This window comes from Malus sylvestris, chromosome 7 (genome assembly GCF_916048215.2).
Source record: "Malus sylvestris chromosome 7, drMalSylv7.2, whole genome shotgun sequence".
In the NCBI taxonomy this organism is placed as follows: Eukaryota; Viridiplantae; Streptophyta; class Magnoliopsida; order Rosales; family Rosaceae; genus Malus; species Malus sylvestris.
The window spans coordinates 119,239-129,637 of NC_062266.1; the positions used below are offsets into that span (position 1 = coordinate 119,239).

General features: G+C 42.6%; 1 protein-coding gene and 1 pseudogene across 1 annotated transcript; both read left to right on the forward strand.

Moving 5' to 3' along the window:
* The first annotated feature begins 1,433 nt into the window (after positions 1 to 1,433).
* LOC126629471 (uncharacterized) lies at positions 1,434 to 2,044 on the forward strand. Its single transcript, XM_050299514.1, has one exon. The coding sequence runs from the start codon at positions 1,573 to 1,575 to the stop codon at positions 1,885 to 1,887; it is 315 nt and encodes a 104-aa protein (XP_050155471.1). The 5' UTR covers positions 1,434 to 1,572; the 3' UTR covers positions 1,888 to 2,044.
* A 4,537-nt stretch (positions 2,045 to 6,581) lies between these two features.
* LOC126629470 (uncharacterized) lies at positions 6,582 to 9,223 on the forward strand (annotated as a pseudogene).
* Positions 9,224 to 10,399: the final 1,176 nt, after the last annotated feature.

The following is a 10,399-nucleotide window of genomic DNA, read 5'->3' on the forward strand; positions in this document are numbered from 1 at the left end:
AAAAATATATAAGTCAAGATTTAACGGTTAAAGCATCCAGACTATTCAGTACTCCAGAGCATCTAAAAATTGCCAAAGGAAGGGCAAGGCGTTGCGTTGTGTCATCATCCATGAGTCCATCCAGTGCAGCCTTAAGTTGAGACGAAATCTTATTTACTCTAGTCTAAAACAAGACAATGAAATTGTACCTGTGGAATTCCTCGGAAAATATCCGGCCTAGCATTTGGCATGGACTATTCTTAAGATGGGATGGACTGCGTAGTGGGGTTTACTATCTCGGTCACCGGGATAACTTTTACATTGTATCAATTTTGAAAAGCTAAAAAGAGCAAGGCCTGTAGTTTGTAGAATTAACTAATGACTCACTTTGAATATGTGATTGCAGGGAATTTATAGCAGAAGTCCTTGAGGAATGTTGAGTGTCTTGATAAAACTGAGGTGTAAACCTTTTCCGCCTGCAGTTTTCAGTTAATAAATGGAAGGATTGTCCGCCTCTTTGGTTTTATGATGCATCAAATCAAAGTTGATTTAAAGCAGTGGACTGGAGTTTGTTAGGTGCCTGCGGTGGATCTGGAGCAGTTTATCCACCCAGGAATGCACCTTCGTTTTAACAATACAAAATAACAGATTTTGTGCCAGTTCATGGGAACACATTATACATGTATGATGAAGGGAGCAAAACCGTTAAATGGAATCGTCAATTATGAATGTCAAGGCGTGAAAGAGAGAAATTGCTTTTGCTAAATACCAAGTTGTGGTGTGTGTGTGTGTGTGTGTTTTTTCTCTTGGAAACTGTATTGTGTGTTTTTGTATAGCTTTTTTGGGTTTTGCACACGTTTTTGTTTTTGATTATCAAATTAAATAAGTTATGAAAGTTTCCTTAGCATTTCTTTTTTACGAAAACAATGAAGAAAATTAAACAAGTGAGTGAAGGCATGGATTAGCTACTAGCCTACTACTTCTCTTGTCGTGTCATAGAGAGGCGTAAATTATATTATGCACGTGCTTCTTGCTTTCTTGCATTACCAAAGTCATACATAATGGATGTGCATGCGAACGATTCATTCAAACACTTATATTTTTATTTATTTACACGATACACCTGAATTAGGATTAGGATTAGTTGGGTGACGTGGATGATGATGAGTGCCTGCCCTGTTCTTCATGCAGTGATGGCTTAGCAGCTACGTTCCGGGAAATTAAGGAAAGCAGGTAATTAACTGACGGTGGACATATGAAGCTAAGCTAACCTCCTAGCTGGTTTACTTTTCAACCTGTAATAAATGGTCAACATAATAGACACGTAAGGTAAGCACAAGTTCTAGATTGTGACGGCAAGTCAAAGAGGTTGGCTTGCTTGCCTTCCAATCGCAGTCCAATTATCCCATGCCATGTTCTCCGTGTTCCATTGCCCACTCCGTCCCTCCTTCCCTCCCGCCCTCCATAATCCCATCTATATATACATATATGAATACTTGTTTGGATACTATAGTTTTGAATCCAATTCATTCATTCATTCCACTCGTCCACTTCCACCCAATTACAGTTTAGTTTAGTTTAATTTAGAGAAATATGGTGCTGATGATAATGGAAAGCAGCTTCGCAGATGTGCTGTTGAAGGTTGGCGTGTTCTTCCTGGTTCAGGCCTTGGTATATCTCATCCTTTCCAACTCATCCAACATCTTCTCCAAAACCACCAAGAGGTCCCACAGCTTCAAACCAGCTCGCTCTGTCAGTATTCGCCGGATGCTCGCTGCTCTTTCTGACTTACCCGCTGGCGGCGAGCTCTCTCCTTCAACAAACTCAACGGACACGAACACGATGATGATGCAGCCCCCTAACAGCAAAAGCAGTAGCCAAGAATACTCAACCACTCGATTCTCCTAATTAAATTAAGCACATATTCGTATGTGACATATACATCATTAATATATGTATGTGTATGCTCGCTCGAGTTTGAGAGATTATTATTCATTTGTTCTTGATTAATGTCTTGTAATATGTAACATTGGGTATATATTGGCATTAGAATTTTGTTACATTATTTCCGTCTGGCTCTTGAGTTTTAGTTTGAAATATTAATTTGTATGAAATTGGATGCCTCTGTGTGTGTGAAATCGTACATACCAGTACTTGAATCTAATTGTTCGGGCAGGAATTCCCGTAGGGGATGTTTCCTGGCCAACGAGCACACAGCTCCCCTGGAGGTTCGGCGCCGGTTGAGGGCTGCTGTCGGGCTTCTGCTTTCCTGTCGGGCTTTGTCGGGCAAGTCTCATCGGACAAGAACTCGTCGGGCAAGTCTCTTCGGGCAAGGCTGAAAGAGAAGGACAACGTTAACTTTGAGAGGTGCCTTTGTGGGGCCTTAGGTGTAGGCCTTAAGGCTCATAATCAAGGTTAACATTGTAGTGCTCAGGCGTGCCACTGCCATCTTCAGCATGGCAGATGTCGAATGGATGTCAAGTTTTAGTTGGGAATATGCATATGCCCGAGGAACCGTGTTAGATATAACAGGCGCCTTTGTGAGGCCCTAGGTGTAGGCCTTGAGGCTTCCTGTCAAACTAAATCAGCACTTGAGCATCTTATATTCGATCTTTATGGTTGTCGGGGTCTGATAACTATTATATTTCTGATTATCCGAGTCTGCGAGGTTGAGCGAACCCAAATAGGTGCCTTTGTGGGGCCTTAGGTGTAGGCCTTGAGGCTTCCTATTAGAGTCCGTTCTTATACTCCAACCATTTAGACCGCAGAATAGAATGAATCTAGATAAGTGCCTTTGTGGGGCCTTAGGTGTAGGCCTTGAGGCTTCCTATCAGAATCCATTCCATACTTAAGCGTTCTATGATAATCATGATATAATAGAAATAAAACCAGGAGGTAGGTCGATTACTTGTGCCCCAAGTAACTTCGGACTTCTCGTTTATCAAGGATTGTCGTGGATGGGTTAAGTCCACATAAAGTTCTTTTTTATGCCTTGAGGCCAAGGACTTTTAAACTAATCAGATTTACATGCCTGCGGGCTTAGGACTTGGATCTGATTTAAACACTGAAGATATATTTAAATCGGATCCAAGTACTGAGAAAGCTTTGTCATCGTGATTTTGCTAGAAACAACTTGCATATAACTAGAAATATACAACATATTGCTAGACTTTAAAGAAAGAGAAGACAAAGACAGAACAAAGCAGGTCGGGAAGATTAAACCTTATCAATTAAGGCCGATCGTCTTGCAGGTCCCTATCTTTGTAGTTCTGTCAAGGGTCTGAAAGCTTAGAGGGGGAGAGGGGAAGGGAGAATACAAAAGGTGAATCGATACTATGACAAGTTTGAAAAAGGTAGCAGAGCTATTACAAAGGTTAGGAGAAAAGACTATCCCGCGGGGGATGAAGGCTTGAGCTGACTACAGCTTTGTTTTGAAAGGCAAATCTGGCTTTTTGAGCAGAGTTTGTGCTTTTGTTTGTTTGATTGAGTGTCCCTATCTTTGTCTTCTCTTCCTCCTTTTATAGACGACTTGGTTTGGCTCCTGTAGCAACAGCTTTGCCCGAATGCGGTCTGAGGGTGATGACTCAACAGTTTTATTACATGTAATGTCCCCCATAAAGTACTTTATGGGCTGTGCAGTCTGATCAGTCTACACCACTTGGTCCTTGGGTAGGTAGGCAAGTGGCCTTTGTGAATTGTATCAAGTCAGAAAAGGCCCTTTCCTGCTTTCCCAAGTTTCGGCCGGGCTTTGATCTTCTATTCATCCAGGCCTCCTTTTGGGCCGACTTCATCCTTGGGCCAAAAATCAAGTTTTAATCCAAACAGTGCCCCCTTCAATTGATATTAAACCTGGAATTCCAGGCGCCAATATTAATTGAAAGAAACTCCTTATTATACCCATGAAACCTTTGCGATTGAACTTCTCAATTTTCTGTGTTCCGTAGAAAGAAATCCTTCTGCGATTAAAAATTTTCCTGCTTCCCACTATTCTTTTCTATTGCCCGACCAATTTGCATCCTTATCATCTTCCTTGTTTTCTCTCTCGACCTTCATAAAAATGGCTTCAAGATCCAGCCAAACACCACCATCTTACGAATTCGGCGACGAAATCGCCACTCTACGCCGTCTACTCAACGGGCTGCATCGTCCACGGGCAGGTTTATATTCTGAGCTTTTCTTTGAGACACATGAAATACAATCATTGGGCCCCGCCTGGATTTCTCGGGTCCCCTCAGTGGTGGAAAGCAACATGCCGAGGGAGAACTGGTTTACCCCAAATCCCTATTCGGCTAGTTCGGGCATCTCCTCCTCGAAATGGTCATCATATCGTCGAGGATTTCCCTTGATGAATGATCCTACCTGGGCCCAATGGGTTGATGAATTAGAGCCTTCCTTCAAGCAGAAATGGATGAATAACGGAATTTATGAACTGATCATGCTTTCGAAGACTTCAGTTATCCCTAAGCCCGAATTAGTTACTTCTGCCCTCCTTTTTTGGAATACGGGCACAAATACTTTCGATTTCCGTATGGGCCCCATGTCTCCCACCATTCTTGATATGGCCCAGGTCTTCGGTTTAAGGCCATCGGGCAGGATAGTGGACGTTACTCAAGACTGGGTTCCGTCTTCTACCACCGGGAACTCGAGTTCATCTACCCCCTTCCTTCCTCTGAGCTATAACTCCGCCACTTTCAAGAGTTATGGGACCTCCTTTAAAGGATTCATTCCTTTTGTAAAGGCAAATTTTGGGGCAGGCTCCCCTCGGGCTGACAAAGATCAAGAGCATATGTATTTTCTTTTATACTGGCTCAACAAGCACATCTTCCCCAACAAATCTAAAGGAGTGATGGTAGAATGGATCCCCTAGTAGAGATTCTTCACAATTTTGATGATGTAACCATAGGTCCATTCCTTCTTTCTCATCTCTATCACCTTCTTTTTGAAATGACTCGAGACGAGCCATTCGAGACCAACTTGAATGGACCCATCTGGATGATACAAATCTGGCTGCAATGGTATTTTCCAGAATTTCGAGCTGCTAATCTGGAGTTCCCAGAGGGTGTGGCTCCTGCCCGAATCCTGGCTGAAGCTCCCCCTGTAGACCATTCTACCTTTGCCTGTTTTTACTTTTTCAGAGTCTGCAGGACTCGATCAGACTTAGAATGGGGTGCGTCAGTCTTGAGGAGATATCCTTGGTTCTCTGACCAAGCCTTCCAAGATGCCACTGGTGAGGATGCTACCCCCCCTTGCAGGGAAAAATTTATCAGCTGCATTCAACCGAGAGACTTGGCCTGGGGGGTTCGGGGCAATAAATATGATCGAGGCTTGGAAGTATACCATCCTAACTTCTGCAGCAGGCAGTTAGGATTTAGGCAAGCCATACCTGTCCCCTTCTTTGACTCTGTCCATTGTGGCACCTCATTCCGGTTACAGACTCCATCTGAAGTGACATTCCGAGCCGCCCGACGCAGCCTGGATGTAATGAGTCAAGCAGCCAATCATTCCGTTGTTCTTAATTTTGAATGTACCTCGCTGTTTTCCTCTTGGTGGGAGGACAAATGGACTAAAAAGTATGGAGGAGATTTGAAGGTGAATCACGATCGCATCTTCAGCCAGCTTTCTCTTAAATCGTATCCTGGCTCGGGCGAGCTTGCAAATTGGAAGGAGATGATTCAGGAGAAAAACCGGTCACTTCTGATAGGTACTTCTCTTTCAACTCGATTTGGCTTCCCTTCTGAAGTCCTTCTATCCTTACTTTTGCTGAATTCTGCAGCTCCAATGGATGTTGAATTGGAAATCATTGAATCCGAAGATGACTCCGCTGATGCTGCAATTCTTCATGGTGCTGCCGCAGAGGTTGAGAGACGAGAAGCCGGGGAGGGGACGGACATCTCAGAATCCATTGGGGATTCAGGGGCTGAAGGAACACCCAAGGCAATCACTAAAGCCCTTAAGCGAAAGAAAGTGGTCATGGCTAAAGATCCCGACCCTGATTCTGCACCTCTTCCGACCACCACAAGACCCATTCTTACTCGAAAGAATAAGCGGGCAAGGATTACCATTCCTCCTAAATCAGGAGCCCCATCTGTTCCAGTTCCTGAGGCAGGCAGAAAGAAACAACAATCTTCAAGTGAGTTTCTTTTTTCTACATCAAACTGCTACCTTTCTCCTTTATCTAATTGTTCCTTTTATCGATCAACAGGACCTCAAGCATCTAAAAGGCCAATCCTTGCTTCTAAGGAGGAACCACTACGGGCTGCTATGCTTAAAAAGGCCGAAGAATTGCGAAACACCGCCCTTCGAGAACTTGAGGTATGGCTGATTTTATTGTATACTTTCTTACTTTCATACAACCCTGAACTTGATTACTCTGATCAGGCTGCGAGAAATGAAATGCTCTCTTCGCCCGAGGCTTCACCACGACCTGCCCGAGAGAAAAATCTTTCCCCCTCCCAGACCAATCCTACTGAGGTACTTTCTCTCCTATCTCTAACTCTCCAATTTTATGGATCTAATGGCTAAGGTCTTTTCTTTCTTCCTATTTGTTTTCCTAAGCTGGTGCATCTGCCTCTTTGCCTAGTCATGGACCCCCTCTAAGATCTATGACTTCTTCTACTGCTCTGGATGTGACCCCTTCCTCTCAATTTGATCCGTCCACAAGAGTTATATTGCATTTCGTGGATGAGGATGATGTTGGAAATATGGCCTGAAAGTCAATCTTTGGAAGAAATCTTTCAGGAAAAATGAATCGATGTATGGATGATTCTTATACATCAAATGGCAAAGATACTAATTAGGACTATCTCAATAAACAATATATGTCCTGAATAGTGAATCCATGGACAATGGATCGATTGAAGAAGTAATTTAATGATGTTAGACTACAGAGACCTTCTTCACATAACCATTATGTCCAAAAGGTTCCTGGTCGTTGGATTGTCGGAGGGATACTGACAATGCTTAGACCGGTACATACTGTGTCCGCTTCAATTGGAAGGATGGAAAGTCTCATCCCATTCGTGTTGTGACACTAAAACAAGTATGTAGGTGCTCATTAAGGGAATGAGTTCACTGAACACAATCGAAATAGAGTACTTGCATGGAGGTCTACTCACATGTCAAGCAAGTAACTCTAATGGTTGGAAAAATGTAAGTAGTCCTTTGACCTGAGGCATCGTCGTTGTCTTGTGGTTAAATACTTAATCTTTGATTATGTCAACGTCACTCTATCAGAATGTCAATGGCATAGTTGGGGTTAAGCCACTTAGTCATGAAGGCAAGTGTATGCGCAACAAGGAATCTCTAATCCTCGATAAGAGAGGAAGAATACTCTAAGATATGATTCGGGAATCTTCGGCCGAAGTATCGAGCGTAATAAAGGAAAGCGTTCCTATACGACTCAATTGGATCATATAAGAAGGAATAATCACATTAGGGGTTTGACATGATATATCCATACCCTAATGATGTGATTGAGAGTATTGTATTAGAGAAGGATTGAATTACATTGTAATTCCAACTGACTAGGTTCTTCGAATAAACTTTTACATTAGCTTGGGTAGCTATGACATATGGTTAGATGTCACTCATAGCTTGTGAGTTCTTCTAGATGATTAAATGTAGTCGTCAAAGAAGAAAGGTGAATTAAAATGAAGTTTTAATTCACTAAGTGATTGAATTAAATATAAGCAATTGGATTGATGCCAATCACCTCACTGCCTTGCTAATTAGAACCTAAAAGGTTGTTCGCCACAACACTATTGTAGTGAGTAACTAATGGATGATGGAAATAATTAATTGGATTAATTAATTGTTGTGATTAATTTAGAAAGTCTAAAGAAATCATAAAAGCGATAAAGATCGTTTTGGGCTTAAGAAACGTTCGGGTTTAATTGGGCCTATTGGGCCTAAACCCATTGGGCTTTTATTCAAGCATTGGATGACTTGAAATAATAAAAGCCCAAAGCCCAAACAAACAACAAAGAGGCCGACCACTTTAAGGTGGAAAGGGTGAGATATTTAGTCAAGTGTTGACTAGGTTTCTTTTGTCTATATAAGGAACTTTATAAGATATTGTTCATTAGGGTTTTTGTGTGTTAAAACAACAAAGAGGCAAAAGAAAAATAGCTCTCTAAACTACACAAAGGCCGGCCACCAAATGGGGTTTTTACTAACATCTCTTACACCCTTTTGGTTATTCCTTCATCCTTCTCACTACACTAGTGGGTGAGGATCTTTAGAGGTTTCCTACTTTGGAAACTTGAAAAGAACCTAGGAGCACTCATTCTATCAAAGTGGAGGAGGCAAGGAGGGAAGCTAGGCTCAAGGATTTCAAGGAGCAAAGGGCTTGGAGGTGGTCCATCCTTGGTCTCAAGTCTAGATCAAGAGGTATAAGACTAACCTTCACTTTGTTCTTGATTCTTTAAAATGTTTTGATGCATTATATATAAACCTATGAACCTTGAAGGGGATTTGCATGACTATAGCTTTGATAATATGTTATAAATGCTTCCGCTGCTTTCGTATATTCAATTTGATTTGTATATGCATGATAGTCTATTTGAAATCCCATTCTAGAATCTCATATTTTTCCCTTCAGATGATCCCTTGGTAAATTATTATTTCCTCATTGAAATTCTGCACATTGCTACCTAATTAACTCTTTTTATGTTTCCTGCAGCCATTTTCAGTATATGAGCCACCTCCCTCACTAGTGGTCTTGGATAAGGAACCCATAGTTACTGAGATCCTTGTAGCTTCAGATGCAGCGATTTCACAGGCGTTTGCTCGCCCGATAGTTGATGAACCTTCTTCTCCTCCTCAAGATCAGACTCGGGTACTGGAATATTTTCTTCTTGCTTCTTCCTCTGGTGACCCTTTTGTTGACAATTACTGCTTCCTTTGGATATATCCAGGATGCAGGTACAGGTTCAGGCGCAACTCTTTCCCCTCCTGCTGGCGGTGAAGAACCTTCTCCCCAACCAAGAGTTAGTACATTCTCTGGTGAAACTCCGGGGCCGAGTCCGGTAAACTTTTTCTCTCCAGAACCTCTTTTGCTTCAACGTGTATTCAGATTATCTTGACCGAGTCTTTTGGTTTTTGTAGCAAGCTTCAAAAGAAACTTCCCCTCCTCTATTGGCTCGTAAATCAAAGCGCCCCCATCCTCATTCATCTTCTGGAGGTATTGGTACTTCATCCTCTGGAGTTGAGAAGACTAAACAGGCAGAGATTGCCCCCTCAATAGGCATTGTCTCATCAGAGGGAACTATCATGCCAGATCCTCATCCTTTCCCATCCTCTGATCCTGCCAAGCTGCCCAAACTCTTTGAAGCACTCGGGCGACTTGAGACGCGGTTGAAATCTTCAACGCAGCCTTTAGCAACCTCCATGTCTTCGGAACAACAGCAAATCTTTTAGGAATGGGCAAAGAAAGAATTTACCGCGTCATTTAGTCTCAAGGCTCTTTGTGATCTTGAGAAGGTCATAACTGAATTTTTCAAAACCGGTCGTTTATCCAAGCCTCAGCACGATTCTTTCCTCTCTTTCTTCGAGAACCTGAGGGCTCTGAGGGAACAATACCAGAGAGCGGATAGACAGGCTAACCGGGCAAAATGCTTTATGGAAAAGGAATCAAACTCTTCTACTCAAGTCAACCGACTGATGGGAGAAAGCATGCAGACTAAAGAAAGGGTTAAAGTGATTTCTTCTGAAATCCAGCAGCTGGAAAAGCAACTGGTTGCCCTTAAGGAAGAACAGGCCACTCTTCTGGACACCCTTGAACACCAAATCGAAGGGGTAGAGAAAGCAACTTCGGAGTTAGAGCAAGCCAAGTCCCAACTTGTAAACCACCATACTGTCTTGGCCGAACCCAATAGGATTTTTACCATCATGCGAACATATCATTCCAGAATAATCCTCTTTGTGAAGATGTAAAGTTTTTAGCATAGAATGATTTGTAACCCCTTTTTGTATTAGAATGAACATGTAATTTGCTTTTTGCTCTACCATATCTGAATTGACTTTGGGCAACTCTTTGCCCCCTCTGTCTACGCACTTTTCTCCTCCCTCTTCCCTGTTGACAACCTTATAATCTGCCCCTGGTCCTCCGGTCTCCTCGTGGCACCTCTATTCAGCCAATACCTCTGGCTCTTTAAAAATGAGTTTGATCATATTGATAGGAGCCTCCGAAAAAGGGTTAGTGTCCACCATCATACTGGCTTGGGGTGAGTCAAGCAACAGCTTCCCCTTCACTATAAGATCTTGTACCCAATCTCTAAACTGGACACAATTAACTATAGAATGGTTGAAGGTATAATGCAGCTTGCAATACTTTTTCCCCCTGAGTTCCTCGGGCTTGGGCATCTTTTTGGCACTGTCGGGCAAAATTACTCTCGCCCGCACCAACTCTTCATAGATCTCC